We start from the raw sequence: 27,744 nt of genomic DNA on the forward strand, positions 1-27,744 counted from the left end.
GAGCTATTTCTGAAGAAAGTTACCATGGCAAGGGACCAAGATCACTAGTTATTCTGAAGAAATATTTGCCCAAAAGTTGGAGGCTATACTGAGGGTTTGATTTTTGTCCTTGAAAATTCTGCATGAGATGCAGTGAATGGAGTTTGGGTACATGTTTTGGGACAATGAAAGAGGCCTTTCTTGACCTCAAATTTGGAATCAGGAAATGCTGACAAGGCTACTCCAGACAGAGCACAGCCTGTCAGACTCGAAATCTGTCAGATTTCTGATAATTTAAGGGTCAGCATTTTGGTAGGAGAAAGTTGATTCAAGGTCTGTAGTTGTGGTGCAGTGGTGATGTGGGATTTCAGTTGCTAGATGCAGGAAGAGAGTACCCTTTTCAGGATGGTGGTGGATGTGTGAGGGGGTATATGAAACCTGGGAGAAGAACAGATGATTTTAAGGCTGGTTCTTGATCCTTTGAATTGTTAGGAAATGTACAGCTTTATAGCCCTCTTCCACTTGAGGCACTCTTTTACTGCAGAACTACAAGAATGATATAATGACACACCCTAAAGAATAGAAAAAGCTCAACCGCTCACCTGACTGCTGTGACTTAAGGCACTCTCTCCAGCCAAATTGGGCTTTGGGCTGCTTTACTGTACTCAAGATAAAGCCTTTGCTTCTGACGTGCTACAAAAGGCACTAAAAAGTGCAAAAAGGCACTTTTGTTAACTGTGTCTGAACTTGGTTCAAAAGCTGGTCATGGCTAGAGTAATCTTTACTGTTAAAGTAGTCTTTACTGTCAAATTAATTCCCAATATTGTAGCCTAAGGCAATATTTTCTACTCAGTGAGTTTGGATTTTTATTTTAAATTACTATACATCAATATACAATTCTGCTAGTATGCAAACTGTGCAGGCCAAATCTTGGGTGGCTATCTCTGCTGAATGAAGTACAGGTGAAACAACTTTAGGCCTTACTTAAATGTAAGTGCAGAGATTATCAAAGATTTCCTCCCCTTCCCAATTACTTTTTACTGAATATTACAAGTGGAATATCATTCAGTCTCAGCTAGGATGTGTGGAATGTAAATTAAGAGGCAATTTTAGCACTTCTATGAAGACAAAGAGGATTTCACCCTTCAGTGAACAAGTATTTTCCACAGCTAATTTTATTTCCAATTGCACCAAAATCAAGTGTTGACAATTAGTGTCTTAAAAGCTACAGAAGCAGGATTTCAACCCAGCAAGAGATTTAGAATCAACTCTATGTTCAATTACAAATCATCATCCAACAGGGACCTTCTCTAGAATGTTTAATGTTAGCAAGGTTCACTCTACATACTCAAGGTGTGCTGTATCTCAAGTATCAGTGGAATTTTGTCTAAGGGACTTATCAATAAATGAAGACTTTTGTATATTTAAAAGAACCATAATTATGGTATTACTGGTATCAATTACTGTGAGAAGAAGCAGCTGTGAACAGGAATAATTAAATATGTAAGTGTGTGGTTTTAAGTGCATGCCTTGGGTAGGATTTTATTGGTTTATTTGGTTTAGGGTTTTTTTTTAAGTGCTTTGCATGATCCACCATCAAAAGAGGCCTGTGCTAGCATGAAGACCACTGCTAGCATGATTGATATTACAGGAATAGAAGAGTTTAGCATTCACACAGTCAAGCTCTGATTTGAATATTATTAAAAAAAACCCAAAAAACCAAGGCCCATACATTTAGATACAGAATTGAAATGTTTCTACACATCTTAGAATACAACCAAATAACATGTTACACTCAGATTATGAGAACCAGCCTGTCCTGAAACAATTTACAAAGTGACAAAGTCCACAGCAAAGCTATTGCTTTGCTTCCATAATGTAAACACATCTGAAAGAAGAATATGCTGACAGTTTCACAGATGAGATTATAAATCAGTAAAAACAAAAAGCAATTGGTCATACAAAGCTTTTGTCTTTCACGAGGCTTAGCTTACAAGCTCAGGCTGTACGTTTATTCTTCGAAGGACATCTTCTGGCATACAAAAGACAGGATTGACGGCCTTAATTTGTTCTTCTCCTAATAAAGATAGTCCAGCAATACCAAATAAGGTGTGAAATGGATCCACCTGGAAGAAAAAAAGAAAGCTTGTGTCTGTTTCCAAGAGTCAACTGGTTTTTCACTTGTATGGAACGAAATTTTTATTTGCCAGCAAGAGAACAAGAAATCTCCATGGCTTCTCTAGGGAAGACAATACAACTGAATAAATTTTCATTTCTGCTAACATGTTGACAGGCAAGAAATTTCCATAGCAGGCATTTACAATACTATGATTTACTCAGGCATGCTTGTCAGTTATCTGCTGCTAAGACGATTTTTAACTCTGAGTTAGACAGAAAGCACTCACATTTGTCTATTAGCATGCAATATCACAGGGTGGTAGAAGCAAAGAAAATTAACATTTTAAAACTAAACCAGACCATCTACAGGTACCACTTCCATAAATTCACCATTTGTTCTTCAGAAACATCACAATGTTCTTTATTGGTTCCAAATGCAGAGCGGAGCTGTAAAACCTTGAGAGGGAAGCAGCAACCTATTTTGCTAGAAAACATCCCAGAACTATAAATATAAACACCCCCCCCCCCCCCCCGCAAAAAAAACCTCTACTCCTAAACCACAGGACCACCACCCCCTCTCTCCCCTACTAAACAAACAAATGAAAAAACAACCCAAACACCAAATACCCCAAAATAACAAGGTCTGTTAGGACTGAGTTTCTGCAGGAATAAAGCAAAAACCTGGGAGTCAACATTTCTACAGGAGTAGAAATTTCTACACTTCAGCAATCGAAGACAGGTAATATTAAATGACTGCTAATGTAACATAGAAAAGCTGTCCCAAAGGTGCTCTCCTTAGTTATAGAGAAAAGGCTCTTCAGAGCTGCTCTTCCAAGAAGATACAAATATTTCATTACTCAAAGACAGAAAAGCATTTAGACTTCAAGTTCTAGGCTTTTCTTCAAGAATTCTGAAAAGGGAAAAGGTCTTCCTGTAAGCTTCTTACAAATACAAAACTCTTCCTATTTTAAGAACACAAGAACACTTTCCAAATGACAGATTGGAGTTAACAGATTTCTCCCCCAACTCGGAATAAAATAAATGCTTGCCAAAAAAAAAAAAAAAAAAAATTACTTTATTTTTTAATGCATTTGTGGAGAAGGGAGCAGACATGGGCAGCTGCAATAAAAACAGCTAATACCTTTCCAGACCATTAACAAATAAGCCAAGTGTTCAAAAGGAATGAAGTCTCACAATACTTTTTATTTTATGTGTCCAGCACTCCTGAAAGATAAAAACTTTATTTGCCATTTCACTGGGACAGTATCAATTACTTCCACTTGATACCAAAGAGAACAGACTGGCTAAATTGTAACTGCTTTCTCAACAATCAAAAATTCCATAGCACCAGCCCCTTGAAGATGTTATCACAAAAACTTCTTCCTCCCTCAGCTATACAAATGTCAGCTATAAGATTTATTCAGTGGCTGGGCTAGCAAAGAATGAAAGTTAGTGTATAGGGATTCTTAATAAAAGCTTTTTATTTAATTTGATCAGACAAAACCACCAAGAGAGCTGAAGACCATTTAACCTACACCAAACTTTAGCTTGCAGATAATTTCACAAAACAAAGTAACAAACCCAAAGAACCCACACATGCATCGGAAAACCCACCACCAATCAGAGGGTTTTTACACAACCGTTCTCCAAATGGTCTTGTGAGAAATGGTTTGTGTTGCATGTGTTATGGGGGACCAAACCAGATTTTGTAAGGAATGGCAACTGACTTCACTGGGGGTTACATGTGTGTTATAAAGAATGTGCTCCCCAAGTACACCTTCAACGGCAATTCTACGCTACTCTTCCTTCAGAGTAAACTACAGGCTCCACAAAACCCACCTAGACCATGAGCTGAGTTACACCCAAACAAAAGTTGATATTTCCAGTTGAAATTTTCATGTGTATTTTATTTAGAAAAAATATCACTTACCATATCTCCTGGTCTGTCAGCAAATCCTCCAGTCTCCTCATCCTGGCACGCCAAAATAAAGCGGCGCAGTTTCTCTCTGTCAATCCACTGTATCCTACCAATCATCTTCAAAGAAGCTAGCACCCACCACGAGTAACATACATCAGGTAACTGGCAACCAGAGAGGCAGATAAAGTATTTGCCTGGGTTTTAAACATAATGTTGTAAATTTTACTGGTAATTCTGCACACTATTAGGTGTGCTATCATAATACTCTTGCGGAGACACAACACTTAAGAATGTCTTTGGAGTAAAAGAATTTCTTGACAGAGTCTCTTTTCAGCAGACTTCTGTTTTCAGGAAAGGAAACTATCTTTTCACACTTCTTCAAGAAACAAGACCACAAGAATGCGATTTTTAAAGACTTCACTTTCTGTGAGAGGCTGAAAAACCACAGCACTTCTTTCAAGAGGAAATACAGAGAAGTTAATATCAACTATTTGTATTTTGGGGGCAAGGTGGGAAGCAAGGGAATCTGTTGGTTATCTATTTGCCAGAGATTATTCTAGGTTACACAAATCTCTAGTGTGATGTGGAACACTATGACACTCAGGATTTACATCCAGCAGAACAGTAATTTTTATACAAATCCTTTAGAAAAGATCATTCCCCAAGTCAGAAAATATTAAAGACCCAGTTTAACAGGATAATGGTTCAAGTGGTCAGCAAGACATCCTTCAGCATGTGTACTTTGCTATACTGAGGACTCAAACGAAGCATAGGTAAGGACTGCATGACAGGTGTTAGTAACAAAATAAAGAATCAGGATGAAGGCCTGACTTCTCTGAAAAGTTTCCTGAATGTTTTATAGAAGTCATGATATTTTGCAGTAGTTCAGCTTCAGAAAAAGCAATCTCTATTGAGGATTGAACAAAGAAAAGAAGCCACACAATACCTTCTCTGGTCGTCCGTTGAGACCTCCAGAAGGTAACTGACGTTCACAAAGCCACCAACCCAGCAAGTCAACATTTACTTGATGCAACTGGTCTGTTATAGCCAGAAATCCTGTGCAACAATAGATCTAAAATTACAGACATAAATTTTTTGTGTATTAAATAACTAAATATAGTTTAGCAGACTAAATGCAGGAAGATCTCAAAGCAACGATATAGTCATATAAACAATGCAAAATAAGCTCACACACATTTCAACTTTTAGTTTCAAAGACTTTTCCTTCAGAAAACCACGTTATTGTTATAGTTCCTTTTGTAAAAAAGAACCAGTAGCACACTCTGTAATATTTCACTAATATAAGACAGTTATGCAAGGTTTGGAACGTAATCCTAGGAGAGCTGAGAGAGACATATAATTTTATTTTCAAAACACAGACTCTCAAGCCAGAGTAGTCAAACTGACTTCTGCAGGCTGGATATGCCCTTTACAAAAATTTTGCATCCAGTCTATTGTTTGTTCCTGTACCTGCCTTTTACCCTAACGCTTGCAAACAGTAAACAAAACACCAAATGAACTCCCTAACAGAAACAGGCTAACTCAGATCATGCTAGCAATTTCAAAATCACTATGCAAAGACTCAAATACAAGTCCTAAAAGCTGTTCCATTACTGTCTTTTTTCCTACCTAAACTCTCAAGTCTTAACTCACCTTCCCAGATTAGGTTATGTATCCATTCATTTATTTTAACTAAGATACTAGAATCAGACATTTGGGTAACAAGAGGTACATCCATTGTCATTGCTGATACATGTTGTAAAGAAACATTTATAGGCAGTATGTGATGCTTGCTAATTTAAAGTATTTCCATATAAAGAGAAACTCACCTGTCCTGCATGTGATTCGGAACCTGGTCTACAACCAAATCCTCCATCAAAGTTCATACAGGACAAAACGAATTCTACTGCTTTTCCCACATCAATAGCATCCAGCTTTCCCTGCAAGTCAGAAAATAACTAATGCACTTTATCTTCTATCAAGCTGATCTTCTGCAGAAACTTCAGCAGTACCAAAGAGCAGTACCAAATGATTCTCTACTTGTGCAAATGATGGTTTAGGACTTACCAAAAGTGCAAGAGTTGCTGCAGCACAGAAAGAGAACCTTGTATCTATTTCTCCTATAATGTGGGGGATAAGGAATGAAATCAAATTATTTTTTCAACAAACATACATTTAAATCACTACTGAAAATACTAAACAAAATGCTAAAATCCTAGCTTCTACATGAAAAAACAAAAATTAGGAAAAAAAAAATCCCCCCATACAATTTAATTTTCCAGCTTACTAATTATTTCCCCACTAATTTAGCAAATATACATTACTGTTTAAGTCATCTGTATGTTTTACTGTGCATAAAAATCAACAACTCATTTAGAGCTGGACAGCTATATATCCAAATCAATTCAGCTAGTAGTAATTTACAAACAATTGTTTAGCTTTAGAGGTTGTCTGTAGTGCTCTACAGACAGTTGCAGCGCAATGGAAATAATGCAAAAATAATCAGACAGCTCTTGCTTTGCCTTAAATCCAGGCGGAAGTAGAAGCCATTTCTTGTTTTAGGGGAAATCTCATTAAAGTTACAGGGCTTCTTTTGCATATTTGTACCTGGAAGAAAAACCTAAGCTCCTCTATACCTATAACAGAATAATTGCTCAAGTCCAATATAACTTTTGTAGCACAAACTCCAGGCAATTAATACTTGAAGTAACAATTTAAAATTTAACTGAGCTGCAAAGATTCTGTTTCTCGGTCGAACTTTTGCCAGACTTCTGTTCTTAAGAAATTCACAAGCTGAAACACATAAACCAAACATCTCCTTCTCCATCCTACATTAGGGACCACACTCCCTCAGCTGTGCCTCTTGGAATACTTCAACAAAAAGGGCGCAGCAAACTATGAACCAATTTAGCACACAGCATATCATTTACCTTTACAGTAGCATACATATACTGCTAAGATCTCAGTTGCTGAATTTTATCTGAACAAGCATGATATGCAATAGATTTTCTTAAAATTTAGGTCTTCCGTAGTCATAAATACCTTGAGAGTGACTAAATATTTATGCCACAGCTTAAATATGCTGTATTTGTTCATAAAGAACTTATATGCAGAAACAAAATCAGAATTAAGAGAAGTTCATGAGTACAAACCCAGTTCTTCTCACTCCTACAAAATGAAAAAATCCTTTCATATTTAACATGGATATAGGTCATTACTAACTACCATCAAATAGCAAGTATAAAATGTTCCTTTATGAAACAGTGTATCTAGTATTTCAAAGTACTATTAAGTTAAAATTGCCCAAAGTTTTCTTTCAAGACCTTTATTCTTTCAAGACACTTTATTCTTAATACAAGAATGGAACTGAAGTTGAGAATATTTATGAAAGGAATGAAACATAATTCTGTCCTTCACAAACTCTTCTTTTTCAGGACTCAGAAAATAAAAGTGTTCATATATAGTACATATACAAAAAGACCATCCAAGGAAACTTAGGTTTACAGACTTACACAAGTCAACCTAGACACTACATTTAAAAGATTTAAAAATTACCCCATTCGTCTCCAGCAAATGATCCATCTTCTTTCTGCAAGCTCTGTATATATTCAACAATTTTATTTACATCAACTACATGGAGACTATCATATAAAATTAGAATCTGGGAGGGGAAAAAAAGGACACAGTAACAATCAAAGAGGAGCAAAAAATTTAAAAATTTATTTCTTAACAAAAAAAAAATCATGGATTTATAAAAGACTTGATCTTGACTTAATTAACTCTGAATACTATTTGGTAAGGTTTATTAAACTATTTTCCCACTTTAGTAGTAAATCTCTGCACTGTAGATTTTCTAAGACCTTTACGACATTCTCAAAGGGAGATACAAACAATTCAAACTGAACTCTTTCGTGCTTTGATACTTTCCAGTGTGGAGGTCTCCTTTTAAAAGCACAACCAGGTTTGTTTATTTTATGTTAGCAATATGTAGAACAGAGATTTGATTATGGTCAATATTGTAATGGGACAATGACACCTTAGATGTACCAATTTGTAGTTTTGCACTGCGACTACCTGGATATGTGAATGTTAAGTTTACTAACTCCACTTACAGTGCAAACTTGTCAACAATTACTCATTTCAAATTATAAGATTTTTATTTACATTAAAATTTTAAATATAACAAATAGAACCAAAATGCAATAATTTAAGTATGAACAATATGATTATACACCAACTGTACAGTGAATATATTCTGGAAGAAAAATAAAGGTTTTAGTAGGGAATACAATTTTCCAAACCACCGCTGATTTAAATCAGCAAATCTATATGACACAATATCATGTGAAAACAACAGTACTGTTCCTTGCAAATCAGTAAAGACAGTAAATAAGCATTTATTATACATCACAAAATGGAAAAAACACTGCTGAAACAAAGCAATATTATAGTAGCAATTTGAAAAACACTGGACACTATGACTTTAAATCTAGTTAGCTGGAATCTTTCAATTGTTACATAAAACTGAAGTCAAATAAAATATAAGTCTTACAGAAAATTACAAAATAAAGAACCTACAACTCCAACAGAAAATACGTAACCACAACATGCACCCTAAATGCAAACCTGAACAAATTACTATTAACTGTGATTACAAGAACATATGATGTGACCCTTAAAACATCCTGTATAGGTAGACAGGACTAAACGGTGTTTGCTCACTAAGACCATGCACACTCATTAAGTTATGCTGTTTGAGTTTACCACAAAAACTTTACATCAGCGTTTGTGAACACTTTTTCAGTTTGGACAGCTACAGCTCAATTCAGTTAACATGAAAATATCTCCTAGTAATATCAAGCACATATTTAAGAATTAACATATCTAATATGTAAGGTAACAACCTCAAATTGTACCTCCTTATACTGAATTGGAATTTGTGAAAGGAGCTGGATTGGACAGTTTGGAAAAGTTCAGACATCACAGCCTGGAAAAACTTTATAGTGTCCTGGTTCTCACAACGTATTCGGAGTAATTCTAGTGCTTAAGTGCTAATAATGATTACCCTTAGAGCATCCTGTCCTACCTAAGGAGTTCAAACCCAATATCTTAAATCCAGCCTAGTTTCTGCCTAGAAAGGAATGCCATACTGGGTTTTTTTGTAATGCCATTAAAATACTTCATCCATAAGACTGAATGAGAGACACACCCTGCAAGCAATCAAGCTAATTGTTCAGAAGTGTTTGAGCCTTTTCAGTACTTTTTCACACAATGGCTTACATCGGCAGAGCAAACCAAAACAAAAACCAGAACAAAATAAAGGCATGAGCAATAGTGAGAAAATAAGTCTATAATGGAGATAGTTGCAGTGAAAAAGTAAGAGTGAGAGTTACTTATGAGGGGGAGCATATGCACCAAATAAATTAAATGTTCAACAGACTAGTACAATTTTTAAATTACACACCCCCAAAAAACTCATATAAAAATAAAAAAAAATTGCTCTTGTTCTGGTCATACTTATCTGTCACCTCAACGTACGCTAAGAAGAATTTATAAAATCAAAAATTATCTATAAAATGTTCCAGTAAAACCTGTAGCTAAGGAGTATTCCAAGATAACTTACAAAACTGGCAACAATGCAGTAACCATTAATTAACCATTAAAGCATTCCTAATATGACAATTTTTATAAAAGTGATACATCTAAATCCTACAGTTTTGTCCATTAGATTATTTTTTTATTAAGATACTGAAATCATTTTTGTCATGGGCCTCCAACAGTAACTGGTTCATAAAATCATCAAAATATTATTCACAAACACTTTTTCTAAAATAACCCTCCTACATTTACCTGGACAGCACTGAGGGTATACAGAAGATGAGGATCATGACCTATGCTGGCACTTATTCCACCACACTCATGTTGACAGGATTTGATGAATGACAGAATTTCTTCTTTGTTCATTCGGTGCAGCTGCCCCATGAGATCCATTGCTGTCAGTCCCCAGTACACACCACTCATCCTCAAATACTCCGACATGCAGTATTCCTAAACAGTGCATTATTTTAGTTCTTGATCAGATAAGCACACCATCAATGGAGGGTAATGAAAACATGTTAGTTAAGTTTCACAAATAGCTTCTAGTTAGCCAACCATTTTTCCAACCATTTAGCAACTACACATCAGCCACTCACAGATATTCTGTACATCGTGCACATGTGTATATACACATACATATGGGAAAATGCACATGTAGATACCAACACGTACTACATTCCCTTCCTTCCTGTATTTTTCTAGTTCAAACCATCAAGCTCAATGTCAAATTAGCCACAGACAAATAGCTGTGCACCAGTTCACTTCAGATCACTTATTATCTTGAGATTCAAAGAAGCCCTCAAACTGCCACCCCAACTAGTCTCAAAAAATAACAAGTCTATTTCCAAGTGCCAAAATTCTCACAATTTAAAGTAGCACTAGGGAGTGAAATTTCATAATGAATTCTCTTATATTGATTACATCACCTGCACTACATAAACATTATTTTTTACATGCACTACAACTGAAAGCAACAGTGCTTGGCATGCTCTTGTGAACAGTAAAGGTAATCGCAACTTTTCTTCACGTATGCAGTTATTGATAACTTTTACCTGCTGGAAGTGGAATCCCATTGTTGCAGACTACATCCAACCACTTATGACTGTAAAATTGATATAAGTGGTCCCATCAAAAGAGTAACATGCAAATGCAACTGTGCTTGTGCATTCTAGTGGATGAAGAAGCTAGTAGCTTGTTTCTCAGGTCTCAGAGTAATTCTAGAGCTAAAATGATAATCTTCAAATTTATAGTCAGATAATACATGCCAAAACTCATCACAGACCTAGAGACATTAGCAAGGGCACCTTTATTTTATACTTTGGACTGCAGGGTAAAAAACAATTAGCTTTTTAACATGCATCTAACCTTAAACTCTGAGCTAATAAATAAAGGTTATTACTGTTAACAAAACCACAGCTGTACCGTAACAAACTGATACCTACATAATCATCTTTCTTCGTTCCATATGAAGCTATATAGTCCGCATGTTTTTCTGAAAGCAATGTGCTTGGGGCATCGGGTTTAATTATAACATCCTTTTGCGGTGTCCCCTGTAAAAAGCACCAATAAGACAGTTGCAATGTCAGGTCAAAACGTTTTAGCAACTTGGTATAAAACAGCCAACACCACTGACTATGGCTCTGGGAAAAAACATCTCTCTAGCTACTTTGAGCTTAGGTCAGGTTGCGCATCTCAAGCCATCACTATTCAGCCTGGCTAAACCCTTACGCAGCAAAGGCTACGAACCGAAATTTGCAATAAAGCTAAGAAATAACACCGACTCGCCAAGAATAACCAGAAGTGCCGGACGCAGGAACCCTCCCGAGCCCGGCCGTGCCGCCCCGCGGCCCCGGCCCAGCCCGCGTGCTCCCGGGGCCGCCGGAGAGGCGAGCGCCACTCCCGCCCCCCGAGCGGACCCAGCGCGACTCGAGTCTCTCCAAGGCCGATACAGCCTTGCGCTAGAAAACAAAGCGTTCCCGCAGGCGAGACGCGCCGCAACACCGACCGCCGCACCCACCATGTTCTCCGCACGCACAGGAAGAGGCAAAGCGGAAGGCGGTGGCCGACCGGGCCTCGTCGTGCCCGCCCGGCCCCGCCCACCGGCGGCTGCGCAGAACCGAGCGGCGCTGGCACCCCGGGTCCGCGGGCCTACGCTGTGCCCTTCAGGGGACCGGCGGCCGCTGAGGTCTTCTCCCTTGCCGCAGATAAAGTCTGCTCTGAAGCAGGTAGTAAATTTAAAGTACACTAACTCCAGCTGTGAACTTTCTTGCGTCACAGCAACTAAGACAGCGTTTAGAAATAACTTCGGTTTCCTTCCACAGCTCTATGAAAGAGCAAATCCAAGAATTTAGTCGCAGGTAAAATGGGTAAAGATAACTGTCCTTTTGCTCAAAACCGCCTTTCTTGCTTCCTAATTAAAACTGCCTTGGGCGATTCTGTTCATGATTACTAACTCTTGATTCCCCCTGAACTATACCAGGCAGGAACATCAAAGAAGTAGTAGTATGTATAATGTTGCATAGGAGACTCAAAAATAAGGTCTTGCATACGTCAAATACTTACCAAAGAGGTTGCTTTATGACTCTTCCTAGAGGAAAGTCAGTAATTTATAGAGACTAAATGCTTGTTTTAAAGAACTGGTTTTCCAGGTAGCTTACCCAAGAAATAAGCTTGTACCTGATGATAGTAGTAGTACCGTCCAGTAAATTCAGATGAAACATGAAAGAGACCAGACACAGACAAGGACATTTTGGAATGAAATTGGAAACTACGTAATAGAATTTTTGAGGTTTGAAGATACCTCTTGAAATCATGGAGCACAACCCACCTACACCAAGCAGGCTTAGCTAGAGCAGGTTATTCAGGACCACTATCTGTTGATTTTGAGTGTCAAATGGAGACTCCACCACCTCTGCCAGCATATGACATCCCTCACAATAAAAAAATAAGTTGTGTTCCAGTGGAATGTCATGTATTTTAATTCATCCCCATTGCCTCTTGTCCTGTTAATGGGTACTATGAGGCTGGCTACCTCCTCTTCATTACATCCCATCAAGTATTATGGCACATAGATAAAATTACCTGAGCTTTCTCTTGTCCAGGCTAAAAAGTTAGCCTCTTCTCACATGACAGATGCTTCAGGTCCTTAATATTTTTGCTAGACTCCCTCCTTTAAGTCCCCATCTTTCTTATACAGGGAAGCCTAGAACTGGATGCAGTACAGCCTCACGTATCCAGTAATTTGTCCAAGAACTCCAGGGAATGTGTATTCTGCCAGCATTGCCAAGAAAGGTCTATCCAAGGTTAAAAAAAAAATCTCCTAATTCCTTCTTCTTGACTGTTCTTGCTGCAAGCATAGTTAAGTATATACATTGATGGAAAGGAATAATAGGTTTATATATACAAGAAAGACATTAAGCTATTAGACAGCATCCAAAGGAAAGCAATGAAGATGGTGAAGGGCCTTGTGGGGAAGCTGTATGAGGAGCAGCAGAGGTCACTTCGTTTGTTCAACTTGAAGAAGAGTCAGAGGGGAGACTAATCACAGTCTACAACTCCTTTGTGAGGGGAAGAGGGGCAGACATTGATCTCATCTCTCTGGTGCTCAGTGAGTGACAGAACCTGAAGGAATGGTTGGAGCTGAGTCAGGAGGTTTAGGTTTGGTATTACGTGAAGGCTTTTTCCCCAGAGGATGGTCAGGCACTGAACAGGCTCGCGAGGGCAGTGGTCACAGCTCCAAGGCTGCCAGAACTCAAGCATCATTTGAACCATGCTCTTGGGCACAGAGTGGGATTTTTGTGCAGGGCCAGGAGTTGGACTTGTGGGCCCCTCTCAACTCTGCATACTTTATGATTCTGTGTTTAAATATACTGGATTTTAAATAAAAAAAATATTGTAAGTCATGGTTAAGGGAAAGCTACACATTCTCACTTGAAGTGATTCATCTTCATTTAATATGTACATGCTTCAGATTGTAAAGGCCAGACTCTGACTAGTATATAAATCCCCAGCACAGACGCACACAGACAATAGCAATGCAGGCCTTCCTGCTACTCAACTGGAATGGCTGTTCAGCTGCTTGGGGCAAGAGCATAGAGAAACTGAAATACAGCTATTAACGTACTTCAGAAATAGTATTTTGGGTTAGTTGTCCAATGAAAGAGATATGACAAGCAAAATTAATACAAAACAACCACACTTCTCTTAAAAATATTTTATTGAAATGCAGCATTGACTGTCAAAAATAACACTCTGATTATCTTATTTTATACTGAAAACAGAATCAGTGCTTAATAATGAATGGAATAAAAATATTTTGAAGGAATTTCTTTTATCTCTTTTTAATTCTCTTGAGAAACACACTAAAATCTTCTTCCATAAGAACACAGAATACTACAGCAGCACCAGACACACTTTATACATTTCTTTAAGCCTTAAATTTGCCAACATGTTCTCGAGCTATGATCATCCTTTGAATTTGAGCAGTTCCCTCATAAATCTGAAAAGAAGAATTGCAATAATGTTACTGGGTGATTTTTAAAAAGGTTTTAACAGGTATACACTTGTAAACCTCCGTGGCACTAATCCAGTGTGGATTAGGATGTGCAGGAAGATAAGAAAACAGAGAAAATTCCAGTGTGCTGGAGTAATTACAGTGGGCTAAATTAAATGCAAATCATACAAGATACTGAGAAAGTCTTGTTTTCTCAGGTGCTATCGAAAGTCAGTAGGGCTCTCATGAAAATAGGTGACAACATTCCTTTTATTTAAGGAAGAAAAAACATTATTTAGATTTTTCAAAGTAGGAGCTAAAATCATGGGTAGAGGGGAAGAGATGACTTGTCCTTAGTGTTTTCTTTAACTAGCCTTTCAAGGTCATACCATATGTTGTCTTTGATCCATTTTTTTCCATTGCTTCTTGTTAATTAGTACTCCCTCTCACACAGTTTTGTTTGTGGTTTCCTTTATTCTTGCATTTTCTTCTAGAAACAGCCTGCATCATCCCTCTCTTCTGTTTGTTTGCTGGCAGCAAAGTCAAAAATAGACAAAAAAGCACCTGTGAAGTTCTAATGCCAAAGGAGGACGTATGCTCCACAGGCATACTGCAGTGTAATGCAAGGGCTGAGGCAACATAATCTAGAGGTTTTAATGTTTCAGCTCCCAGTTCTGCCAGAACTTGGTTTGGCATAATGCTGGAAATCATGCAAATTCACTTCTAGGAATAATCTTTCCAGGAACCTTAAAGAGTATTTTAAAAATAAGAATGCTATAACCTGTGTTCACATTAGTGTTCTGGTTCAGAATGAGCTGTTGATTCCCAAGGTGGATTCTCTGCTGCTGCTTACCCCATGTTGATCCAGTCCACAGAGCAGACTGTGTTTTTTGAGTACTAGGTGGCTTCTGAAACCAACTGAAATGGAAGCTCTGCTTTCTCTCTATACTAAACATTCACCAATCCCTAGAGAAGCCATGACAGTACAGGCCTACACCTGGACCTAACAGTTGGATACCTGTCAGCGACATACATTCCAAGGGACCAAACAGGCTTGCTAAGAACTCAGCCTGCTCAAACTGCTCCTACTGCAGCTGTTCCTGCAGTCTACCAAACTGCTCCTATTGCACTAAATTTGCACTTGCTGATGAACACAGCCATGGAAATCAATCAAAGATATGACAACTCACAATCTCATTAGGTAATTACAGGAAAGGTTTTGGTTTATAAGGTGATGGAAATAGTTTCAAGACTCTCTGACAATTAAAGAAAGGAAGTTTTCCAAATTTAAGAGTTTCCAAGCCTAAGAGTTTCTACCAAAGTAGCCAAGATTTCTAGCTGGACAAAACTAGGGCACAGTACGGACATGTAAAACTGTTATCAGTAAACACAATAAAAGGATTGTGTATACCAAAAAAGATCAAACATATGAAAGATAATTTGAAAAATCAAGTTTTTCTGCATGCAACGTATAGCCAAAAGTATATACCATCTGGAACTGAGCAGTAACACAGCAAAGCGCAGTGAAGTGTAAGATATAATCAAGAGACATGGACAAAATAAATGCAAGACAAAACCCTTTCCTGAATTCTTTTGGGGATGAAATGGAACTGACAGTCATCAAAAATTTAATACTAAATCTGATTAATTACAAAACCAAGCCTACTTAGCCATGCATTTGGATCACTGTAATGAAAAAACTACGTAATAATGGAATTTTGTCAAGTCAATCTCAATCAATCTGAGTTTCAACCCTCACACCATCATTCTCTAAAAAAGCATGCAATCTGACATGAAAAAAAATCCCAGTCATAAATTTCAATTAGTGATTAATTTCCTCACTCACAGAAGTGAATTTAGTTATAGGCACCTTTAGATTCCAACATAGGAGTTATCTTTTCTTAAACTGAGAAAAATTAATTCTTGGCTAGCGGCAATAATAGTTTGCATTTTGAAGTCAGCTGTAAGACAAATATTAACTGCCTAGAATCTTGGATTGACAGCTGTTATAGCTAACAATCATTAGAGGTCATGGTCTATGTGCATTTCTTGATATCATCTACATTGGTGTGTTTTATCTAGTCACGATTAGTGTTAGATGTCAATGAAGATTACTGGTTTTGCTGAATGAAATTAAAATATTCTTGCAGAATGAAGAACTGCAGCATAGTATATGCCAATATACTAATTACAACATGACATGGAATAATTTCTCGACAGTAACACTGCAGTAAAAAACCTGGGGATTGCAGCGAACTATGGGCTAAATATGAGTACATAAGGGTCTCGTTAAAAAAACTGGATAATCACTCTAGGTTGTGTCACACTTCTTTGATAAAACACATGCAAGGTAATCATTTTACATGTCATAGTACCAGCTAGGATAGGGTTAATAGTTTTTCTAGTAGCTGGTCCAGTGCTGTGTTTTGTGAGAAGTGTTGGTAACACATTCATGTTTCAGTTCTTGCTCTATAGTGCTTACTGCAAACCCAGGACTTTCACCTGCCAGTGAGGAGGTGCACAAAAAGCTAGAAGGGAGCATGGCCAGGAGTGCTGACCTGGAATGGCCAAAGCGGCATTTCATGCCATAGAGAGTCACACCCAGTATATAAACTTAGGGGAGTTGACCAGGAGGGTGAGGATTGCTATGGGTGGATGGGGTGGGCATTGGTCACTAGGTGGTGAACAACCGTATTGTGCATCACTTGTTCTTCCTGGGTTCTATTCCTATCTGCCCCTCTCTTTTATTATTAAAAGTTATTTTATTTCAATTATTAAACTTAATAATAATAAATTTATTTAAATTATTCTCAATGCATGAGATTTACCTTTTTTTTTTTCAAATTTTCTCCACCATCCCTCAGGAGCAGGGAGAAGAGAGTGAGCAGCTTCCTTGTGTGGCAACTTAGTTGCCAGCTGGGTTTAAATTACAACACCACTGTACTCAATACTGTTGATACCTCAGCCCCAGGATTCTATGCAGCTTATAATACCAAAGTTTCAAACAGAAAGTTTAATGGAAAAGTAAAACAAAAACCCGAACCAAACAAAATACACCTCTTCCCTCATAAGTCGTTGGGGTAAGAAACTGCTTTAGTGTTCAGACTAAGAAGACAGCTGAACTATAAGCAGACATCAGTCCAGGACACAGATGGTCAAAAGTTTTGCATCTCTGGAGCTTTTCAAGAATGATATAATATGTAAACTACTTCTACTTACAGTATACCAAAGCAAGCATTGGTATTTTGATCTTTTCCCCTAAGAGTTCAAAAATTTCAAAACTGACAATCCAAGAATTGCAAAGAGTTACCACATTAGGAAGAAAAAAAAAATCCCAAAACCCACACAATATAATTTATTTCTCTTACATGGTTTCAGCTTTCATCAAGTGCAATGACTTTAGTATGAAGTAATTGCCTGATTTGAAATAATTGCCTGATTTGAATCTCTGTTTCTTTACATGGAAGGATTACTGCTTTAATTCTAAAATGATTTTTTTAATATGTGTACATCATGATTTGAAGTAAGTAGCCATTACTTTATTCTGTATAAAATCTAGGCATTATCACTTTCTCTTTTACTTACCTGGTAAATTTTAGCATCTCTCATTAGTTTTTCTACAGGATATTCAGTATTAAATCCATTTCCTCCAAAAATCTGTACTGCATCTGTAGCTACTTGGTTTGCAATGTCACCAGCAAATGCCTTTGCAATGGAAGCATAGTAGGTATTCCTGCGACCGGCATCAACTTCCCATGCAGCTCTCTGGTAAGCCATCCTCGCGAGTTCAACTTTCATTGCCATTTCAGCAAGCAAGAAAGACACTGCTTGGTGCTATGATGAAATAAACTAGGTTAATATTGCCTGCTTAAAATTCTATGACATGCAGGAAAGATAAAATCTCCTTAATGAAGTGATTTTTTTCAAAAAACTCAGTAAGTCGTACGAGAGGTTATACAGAACACGCATCATGCTCTCATATATGTATATTGAATATACTCTAAGTTTTCGATTTCCAAATCCATTTAGTCATAGGGATTAAATACTGATGAAACAACAGTTGAAGTTGTTCTTTCCTATTTGTTGGTATTTATCTTGTTGTTATTCATATTTTTTCAGAACCGGTAAGCAGCATGATGGGCAATGTATTCTAATACTATATATCTTGTTCCACATACTTCAGATATTTTCTTCTTTCCTGAAAATCCCTCTCTATTAGTGCTGAAGAACTTAAGTATGCCAAGTTGGTATTTAAGTTCTGAGCTTTGGGGCAGAGTTTTCTTTCTGCTTTTCCTACTATCATTGATAAATTACCAAAACCTCTTGAAGTTACCATGTAGCTAAGTTTACTTACAGTGCAACCTATATACTTGAAAACCACCAAATGCCTGAGGTATAATATAAAAACTAAGGAAATATAAATATCAAGTAATAACCTTGAAAAATCAGTAGCAGTACATCTGGTGTGAAAACATAAGCTTTAATACATTATCTGCCCCCCACACTTACTTCAACAATTGGTTTCCCAAAGGTTTTTCTCTCCAAAGCGTATCTAGTAGCTTCATCAAGGGCTCTTTTTGCTAATCCAACAGCACCAGCTGCTACCTAAATTTAATACAGGCCAGAATAAAATATCAGAAATTCCTGCTATATTTTATAGCCTATTTTTTTTCCTGATACTTACGGGTGGTCTGGTCTTATCAAAAGCTCCCATTGCGATTTTAAAGCCAGCTCCCTCAGCTATCAATACATTTTCTTTTGGGACTCTCACATCTTCAAAGACAATGCCTCTTGTATCTGAGCAGCGTTGACCCATATTCATTTCCTGAAATGGGAAATTTACAGATGTGCTACTAATTTGGATTATTCAAAGGTACATTGTTTTCATTTTTTTGTTGACTCAAAGCATAGTTTTTCTTCCCCAAAACATCTAATCTAAAAATTACCACATGCAAGACAAATACTAGTTTTTTATTTGCAGGCCAGCATGCCCTTAACTTGTCTAAGCTGGGCAGCTTACTTTCTCCTTACATGAAATTAGTTCTGTAATCAGTCTTGTGTTCTTCTAGTTCAACTATCCTTGAAATGCAAGTAGAAAAAGAAAATAATCTAATATGCAGGAAGTAAATAAATAAATGAGCTTTTCAAGTTTTCAGATTTCTTGCATAATGCTCCACATTCAGTTTTACCTACTATTAAAAATAGTAATTTTGTAAAGAGAGAAGTAGCATCAGTATCTCTAAGGCCTCTTCTTTGACCAGCACTAGCTAAAATTAAAACTCACTATGTATGTATTTGCGGTCAAAAATATCCAGCTTGCTTCTTATTTTTTCAAGGCATACTACTTCTCATATGTTGGCAGGTGCCAATATAGTCATTCTCAAAGACTCTTTTCAGATGTTCAAAGTAGTCATCTTACTTTAGACCATTCTGAATAATTCCTTTTCTGAATTAATAGCTTTAAAATTGTGTTTCACGCATAGTTTCTCTATGTTGTGAAAAAGAAAAGATAAGCATACAAGCATACGTAAGTACATAAGCATATGAAACTGTTCAGTTGTGTAACAGTCTTTTTTTACTGGTACATTTGTTTTATTGTTGATTTAGAACTGAACAACAATTCCTGTCTTGTCGAACAAGAAATACGGTCTTCACCTTTCTTCCAATTTGTATCCCTGGGCTATCTGCTTCCACAATGAATCCAGTAAAGGCTTTGCTTGCAGGAGCTTTTGGATCTGGATTTGTACGTGCTAGCAAAAAATACCTAGTGTAAAACAAAGTAGATGGATGCAGTTTATCTTCACAATTAGCAAGATATATTTATCTAGCACTTTAAACATTTTTATGTGCATTTCTACCATATAAGAAATTCTGTCTGTGAGTTAACAGCCTTTCTTTCTTGCCCATCCTGAAAATAAAATGAGAGGGAGCAAGAGAGTAGAAATTTCAAAGATTCAATATTTCATAAAGTTACTCAGATCAACATGCAAATATTCCCTACCTTTTCCATGTATTGTAAGTCTTTATGATATTAACAGCTTCCCAAATAGTACAAAAGAAACCTGTTCATAGCATGTACATAAAAATTAATGCTTAGGACATAATTTCTTGGACGTAAAAGTTATAACCTGATTTCAAAGATCTTGATTTTATTTTTCTAAGTGTAAGTTGTAAATAAGTATTTCTCTTAAAAATTAAACAGCTGCAAATCAATTCTATGGTATTCAGTAAGGTCAAAAGACATCTGATAGATTGTCTTTCGTGGGTCTGCCTTCAACAAGAAAATAACTAGAAAATTCCATTTTTGGGTAAGTGTATAAAGTTTCTTCCACTTGAATTCAGGGAAGTTTCTGTGTTGTGAATCAGCGTGATGTAAGACATGATTTAAGAGGTTTACATTGTAAAAACACACTCCAGACATCACAAGCCATATCTGCAATCTTTGCCTGACAAATGGAAAATGTCTTCTTTTCAGAAAATAAAAAGTAACACTGCAGTCTAAAAGCATTTCTAGCTTCACTAGAAGTCAGAGGTGTTTCTAGTAGAATCACATTAAATTTTGATAGCCAAAAGATTCAAGAGGCTATTATTGAATGTGGAGTCATAATGTCATCACTCATTTTTCCTTTTAAGCTTTGCATAGCACTCAAGATTGAATTTGTATACACTATCCTGATAGCTATCCTCATAAACTGGGCAGAGATTAAAATGTACTCTGCTGAAACACAGAGAACATTCACATTTGTTTCTGAAAGATAGGTTTTTAAAGGATTGGTCTTTAAAGAATTTAACTGAGGTTGGAGAGGTGGAGTAAAGCCACAGCATAGAACTATGACGCCAGTTAACATACCAGTTTGCTTTCCCCCCATTTGTGATCCACATCTTCTGACCGTTAATAACATATTCATCTCCTTTCTTCTCAGCCTTTGTTTTTATACCAGCCACATCAGAGCCTGCTCCAGGCTCTGTTACACAGTAAGCCTAAAAAAATTAAGATACAAAATCTTGCGGAATAAAAGTTCTATCTTTAGTCAACTACAAATTCATGCAGAATATGTGCATCAAACTAGTTGTCGAAGGTTTAAGTGAACTGCATGGTAATATCCAAACACCAAATAAACAAAACTCCCCAGTAAAACCCCAAAACAACCCTACACGTGGGCCCCTCCCCACTGCAAACAGCTGGCTGGGTAAGGGTTAATTTTCTTTATAAATCCATAATAATACATAAAATTGGCTTTTAATCAAACAGAAACATTCTGTAATCCTTAAGTTACTACTTCCAGGATTCAAAAATTCTGATGTGAAAGCTGAGGATCTTTAAAGTCTGAAAATAGGAGCACTGAGTCCTTCAATTTAGGAGGCTTTGTTGCAAATTTACATACATTGCACACAAATCTTTACTTCTTTCTACGTAACAAGTACTGTTTATGTAATATTTGAGATCACAAATAGAGTGTCATTCCCATCCAAGCTGAGGGTCTCTTTACATAAACCTTGTATTTTTCTTAAACATCTACAACCCTCCCTGAAAGGGAAAAAAACCCCCTATTTTTTTGGTAAATGACTTAGAATGGGTCATTTAATAATTTAATAATCTTCTGTTTACTTACTGGATGTATTTCATTAGGTATTTACTACCTTTCAGTAATTGTCACTGTTTACATATAAATCAAACAGGGCTAAGTTGTGAGTACATATACGTGTTCATCAGAAAAAAAATCGCAAAAAAAGGAGTAAAAAACAAAAAGGAGTAATACAATTAATGTGGTTTAGAAACATTCTGCAGTATAGCAGTTATACTTACACACATTATTGGTTCTTCTGTCATTCTTCCTAAGTATTTTTTCTGCTGCTGCTCATTTCCTGCAATGATAACTGGCATTTGCTGAAAAAAAATTATTTAGACTGTTGATGCGGCTCTTTCAAGGGCAGAGATTATAGTTTAAGGGATGTAAAAAAAGACAGAACTTACCCCTAGGGAGTTTGCTTCAATGGCGGTTTGAACCCCTGTACATCCGTAAGCTAACTCCTCTGTAATAAGACACGTTTCAAAACTGCCAAGGCCAAGGCCACCTATGGTTGAAGTATTTATGTTACTCAAGGGGGTTTAAATTATAATGTATTAATATTAATGATTTACACAACATACTTATGAAAGTGTATTATTCCACATACAATTGATTGTGTACTGTGTTTGGTTAGGCATTCTCATGCAAGCTTTTTAAATAAATCTTCATCAGAAGAGTAACACGTGATTTGAAAATGTGTCATGTGTCCAGAGTTATTGTTTGATTAATATGGGACAACTTGCACAAAGTGGCAAGAACGTACCACTCACATTTTATTACTTCTGTACATTCAAGAATTAAGAGTTCCTAGGAAGCAGAGAAAGGGCCCCTAAGCCAAAAGCATTTGGGAACAAAAAAAGTGCCCATATTAGTAGACAACCAACGCAGTAATTTGTTTCTGACAGAAGCCAACACTGTGGGAAACTGGCCAACACCACATACAAGTACAATAACAACCACCTCAAAAATATTTTCCTGAACTTTCAGGTGACTTCCTCAGTCAAAGAAATAATTCTCTTTGGTATCTTTGTTATGCCAACCCCTGACAGACATCTGTTATATGAGTTTATCCAGTGTCTCTTTGAATCTATGTCAAATTTTAGCACCTATATCCTACAGGGGCAGTAAGTTGCAAATTAACTCCACACTGCATGCAAAACCATCTCCTTTCACTTATTTTCAATCTAGCATCTGCTGACATAATTTGATACTTTCTAGTTATATTGAAAGGGACCATGAACCATCAATCCCTTTTCACACTCTCCCATGACACTGACATTTTCCCTATAGAGTTTACATCTCACAAAGAAGATAAAACTTCTATATTCTTTGTCATCCTTTTAGAAACCTTCTCCATTTCCCTAATACTCTCCTGAGATGGAAGGAACTGACTATATATTGAGTTAAAGAGGCAAGTGCAATTTGCATTCAGGAGGCAGCATAATTATGCCTTCTTTTTAATTCATTCCCTTAAGAGTCTCTCTTGACCTTAGATTTTACAGTTTTGACCACTTCTGAGCATTATGCTCATGTTCACAGGATCCAAAGATACCTCTTCTGAGAGGCAGTATCTAGTGCACAGCATACCTTTCCTCTGTGAAGATCAGATTGATTCTTGCCCTTCACATGTGCATCATTTTTTCTTTCTGGAATCACATTGCCATTTTAATTCTCACTCTCTTCTGTGACCTTTTCCTGCAACTCTCTGAACCAGATCATCTTTTCTATGCCAAATAACTTGGTATTATCAGCAAGTTATTTGGCATAGAAATATGCCAAATAACTTGCTGATAATACCAAGTCTATCACCTCTATCACCTTTGCATTTATGCCCTTCTCCATTTATTGACAGACACCCCAAGTAGCACAAGACCTAGCAAGGCTGTGCTGCTAATTTTGCCAGTATGAAACCTGATGATTTTTAAAACTTATTTTGGAGTTCAGGCATTCTCTATCCCCTGCTCACACACTTATTAGCTACTTCAGAGAACTTCAATGATTTTATGAGGCATGAGTTCCTTTCACTAAAACCCTTCTCTAACATATCATGTTTGTCTGTATCACTCATACATCTTATGAGTCAGGACTCTGCTAAATCTAAACTGGAAAACTGTCCTTCTGGGATAAACTCCTAAATTGCTCCAGCCTGTGTCAGAGACTAGAACAAAACATGACCTTCTAATTTCTCTACCTAATCAACTGACACTGCACCAGGGGAACATTAAGCAGCCGTAATCACGGTAGAAAAACTTGGTCATAAATTACTAAACCATAATCTACTTAATTTGTCTCCTGATTACACCCACACCTAGTACCACACTTGTATTTGTCAACCTGCCTACTGATTAAATTTAGATTATTCAAGTATGCAACTATTAATGCGACAGTACAGAATCCATAATTTCACACAGGAATCTCATCTAATGTCTTTTTGTTGTTTCATTTTACAGATTAAAAAGAATGTTTACTTACCACAGCTTTCTGGTATGTGACAGTTCATAAGACCAAGCTCCCAAGCTCGCTTTATAAGTGGAACAGGATACTGAAACAGACATGGTAAAATCCCCTTGTGATTCATCACAATCAAAACTTTAAATTTAATGCAGGTTAAGATAAAAGTCTGTTTTTCCCCAGTTTTTCCCTTACACCATGGTAGAATTTACCTCTCCAGTTTTGTCATATTGTGCAGCAACAGGAATAATTTCTTCCACAGCAAATTTACGAGCAGTAGCTTGAAACTCTTTCTGTTCATCAGAAAGTTCTATTTTAAAAAAGGAAGAGAAAAAGATCATAAATCCTCTGCTGTCTTATTTTGCCAATTGTCAAGACTACGATAAAAAAGAAAACAAGAGCATCCTTCCAGGATAACCCAAGCCACCACTATTTGGGGCTCTCCAGGAAGCAAAAATGTTTAGGTTCCTCTTCCTCCTGGGAGAAAACTTCCATTGTTCTCTGATCAACCCCTACATGAACTTACATCTGGTGAAAGTATCCACAAAATATTGAAAACGAAGCAGAGAGGACTGTGTAACATAAAATGTATTACCAAAAGAAATAAGAAGAATGCTGCGCTAATTGAAAGCATAAAAATAGAGGTTGCCCAAAGATCCTGACTCTTCAATTTCAAACATCTAGCTCTGATCCTCTAACTCTGCCTGTGTGTATATATATATATATTATATGTAATATGCCAAGGTGAAGATAAATTTCTTTTTTTACATTTCTTGATAACCAAGTTCAACTATGACTACATTTAGGTAGTGTAACATTGAAAACAGCAATATGAGGTAAGTATTCAAAGCTAAAACACTCTGGGAATTAAAAAAACCCCTTATCATAGACATGAGCTAAAAAAAGAGAAAGTCTTAAGAACACCACAAACATATCTGCCTTGCCTCAGTTAGGAAAAAGTTACTTTGTTTTTCAAACTATTTTTTTACTAGAAATATATTTAGAACAAACACCTTAATTTTAAAATCATGGTGAACTAGGATATGATTTCTTTTTAACTCTGCAATTTGCCCATTATTGTTACATTTCTTTCAAAAACTGTACTACTTACCAAAGCTAAAGCCAGCTCCAGGTTTGCCTACATGTAAGTTTTGAGCAGGTTTACTACAATAGGACCTCCATCCATGCCCTGTGATGGTTTGAAGCATTTGCTAGAGAGGAAAAGAACATGAGGTGTAAGATCTTTACAGCTCAAGCTGTCGTCTTAAACCACGACACAAGCCTCCTAAAGCTACTAACATATCTGCAGCACAACTTTAGACTCCCTCTCTAGAAACCATGTCACATCAAGTAAAATACAATTACTCCTGTAATAAAAGAAATACTGGCTACATTGTGTTTTCCTCCCTTGGCAAGCAGAACTTACATGAACTGACACCTCTGCCAGGAATCTCAGGCTTTAACAGGACCAAGGACGAGTGAAGTGCTGCATGCACTTTTAAGTATTGTGCAATTGAGTATTTAAAAATTATTAAACATAATTAAAATTTATGTTCACAGAGACACAACAACATATATTTCTTTCATTTATACACACGCGCATCAAACTTCATTTTCTGGCCCTCTAGTGAATATCCTATTACTCAATGCTTACCTACATGCAGATTTAGCAAGATTTTAAAAACAACCTACATGTTAGCCAATTTATCAGAATATTTTATAATGTCCTACACTTATCTCTGCTTTCTTTTAATAAGCTGCTGACACTTGGTGATTATTATTGTCCTCCAACAGGAGAGACAACAGACTATATGAAGTTTATTTTTCCTCCTAATACTTACCACAAATCCATTCTTTTTCATTGTAAATACTTTCCCTGCTTTTTCAAGTTTAGAGCCCCAAATATTGTTGCTACAGGTATTTTCATAATGTCTTAATACTGTGCAAAAACATGTCTGAATTTGTTTTAAGGGGTTGGTTTACTCTCTTCAAGAACTCTGAATCTCTGGAATGTTTGAAAATTAGTGAAAAATATGAAATTGGATAATTTTTTAGGATGACCCAAATCAATATGGCAAAACCAAATTTGCCTGAACACTAAGGAAAGGCTTCTTGATTTTCTTCTGTGAAAATGTAGACTTCTTTTTTTTTTAATTGTGATCAGAGCAGTCACTTACTTCCTAGCATTAAAAAAAAACCCCGAATTATTGATAGTAATGCAAAAAAAAAAATCACAGAAATTTTACTGGGAACTCTAGAAGACAAGGACATTACAGAAAGTTACACAGCTGGGGAGGCAACAAGGTACCTTCAAAAGTTATAGGAGATAAACTGTGCTCTTAGTAATAATACTATATGATAGACAGTTATAACATGGCACAAGAAGCATGATGAATACTGCCAATAATAGGTATCAACACTAAAATACCCTGAACTGTAATTCCGGTGTTTTGAAGCCGTCTCCACCGTTACATGGAGACATTTAACAGACGCACTTGGCACGACGCGGCCTTTGCCACCTGAGGAACCCCAGGGCTGCGCAGTACCTCCACCGAGGAACATTAAATGGCAATACCCATTCCAACCGTGAGGATTACGGCCATAAACTCGGGTGGTACTGCGAGACAGGAAAGCGGCACAGCGGGTGGATTCCAGCCCCGCCGGCTCTCCACACCGGGGCAGCCGCCACGCCCGCAGCTGTCCCGACAGTCACGGCGGGAGGAACGCGGGCTGGCCCTGCCTCTTCCGCCCTTCGCCCTCTGCGATCCCGCGGCCCTTCCCCGCCGCCCGGGCGTCCCCGGCCGCTAGCACCGGCAGCGCCTCGGTTCGGTCCGGTCCGTCCCGTGCCGTGCCTCTCCCTGGGTCTTGCGTCCCCCGAGCGTTCACCCGCCCCGGCCGCTCACCCGCGTTGTCCTCAGCGCAGCCATCTCGGCGGGAGAGGCCGGCAGCCGCAGCAGCTTCGGCGGGGCGGTGCCACGAGGGCCGGCCCTTGGATCGAGGCGCTGGGGAAGCACTGGACTCGACCGCCCCGCCCCGCCCCGCCCCGCCTTGCTCTGCTCTTACGAGGAGAGCCTCCGGCGAGTTCCTATTCCTCCGCTCGCTCGTGGGAGGAGCGCCGCGCCCCCTGACCGGCCCGTCCTGCCTGTTGGCCCGAACACGGACAGTGTCATTGACCCGAGTTGGGCCCTTTCGCTGCCTGTTTGCTGAGTGTCCTAGGCTGGCTCCAATCATTTACATCATTCACCTGTTAGCAGAAAAGCAGTTTTACTGTAATTTGTGCCTCAAGGAATCATAAACTCATGTTTCAGAGGTGTGCCAGGAGCCAGCGAGTGGCTGGGCCTGGTGCACGGGAGTTCTGTCAACTGTGTTGATAGTTACATAAAATGTGTTTCTAAATGCTCTTAATTTCAGTTATATTTTAAAGGAAAAGCAATGCTTTTGGAAATTATCTGATGAATAAAATATATGGTTTTGAATAATACTGTTTCACTGATTCACAGCAGTGTTATTTAGGAGTTTATTAAAACAAGGATTCCAAGAAAAATGGCAGCCATTGATTTCTCTGTGAATTCCTTATTTGGTGTGAAATTTCAACAAAATTAACAAAATTAAGTATT

General features: G+C 37.6%; 2 protein-coding genes and 1 non-coding gene across 4 annotated transcripts; all 3 read right to left on the bottom strand.

Annotated features, from left to right (window-relative positions):
• Positions 1 to 1,136: 1,136 nt before the first annotated feature.
• Positions 1,137 to 11,899, bottom strand: RABGGTB (Rab geranylgeranyltransferase subunit beta). The gene is made up of 9 exons (XM_009088810.4): positions 11,631 to 11,899; positions 11,056 to 11,163; positions 9,866 to 10,063; positions 7,571 to 7,676; positions 6,083 to 6,135; positions 5,845 to 5,955; positions 4,962 to 5,087; positions 4,028 to 4,177; positions 1,137 to 2,105 (listed from the first exon to the last, which is right to left on the bottom strand). Exons 1-9 carry the CDS (start codon positions 11,631 to 11,633, stop codon positions 1,965 to 1,967), a joined length of 996 nt encoding a protein of 331 aa, XP_009087058.1. The 5' UTR covers positions 11,634 to 11,899; the 3' UTR covers positions 1,137 to 1,964.
• Positions 10,814 to 10,896, bottom strand: LOC115483935 (small nucleolar RNA SNORD45). Its single transcript, XR_003944686.1, has one exon. It is a non-coding gene; the product is annotated as a small nucleolar RNA SNORD45 (small nucleolar RNA).
• Positions 11,900 to 13,811: 1,912 nt separating the features above from the next.
• Positions 13,812 to 27,188, bottom strand: ACADM (acyl-CoA dehydrogenase medium chain). 2 transcript variants are annotated; one of them, XM_009088809.4, is made up of 12 exons: positions 27,031 to 27,188; positions 25,239 to 25,338; positions 24,340 to 24,437; positions 24,149 to 24,218; positions 22,081 to 22,181; positions 21,913 to 21,993; positions 20,956 to 21,086; positions 19,761 to 19,869; positions 18,790 to 18,930; positions 18,615 to 18,710; positions 17,691 to 17,939; positions 13,812 to 14,111 (listed from the first exon to the last, which is right to left on the bottom strand). In XM_009088809.4, exons 1-12 carry the CDS (start codon positions 27,052 to 27,054, stop codon positions 14,040 to 14,042), a joined length of 1,272 nt encoding a protein of 423 aa, XP_009087057.1. In that variant the 5' UTR covers positions 27,055 to 27,188; the 3' UTR covers positions 13,812 to 14,039. The 2 variants fall into 2 exon arrangements, with proteins under 2 accessions (XP_009087057.1, XP_030082553.1); XM_030226693.2 differs by lacking the exon at positions 13,812 to 14,111 and adding an exon at positions 14,194 to 14,635.
• Positions 27,189 to 27,744: the final 556 nt, after the last annotated feature.

Source organism: Serinus canaria, chromosome 8 (assembly GCF_022539315.1).
Source record: "Serinus canaria isolate serCan28SL12 chromosome 8, serCan2020, whole genome shotgun sequence".
In the NCBI taxonomy this organism is placed as follows: Eukaryota; Metazoa; Chordata; class Aves; order Passeriformes; family Fringillidae; genus Serinus; species Serinus canaria.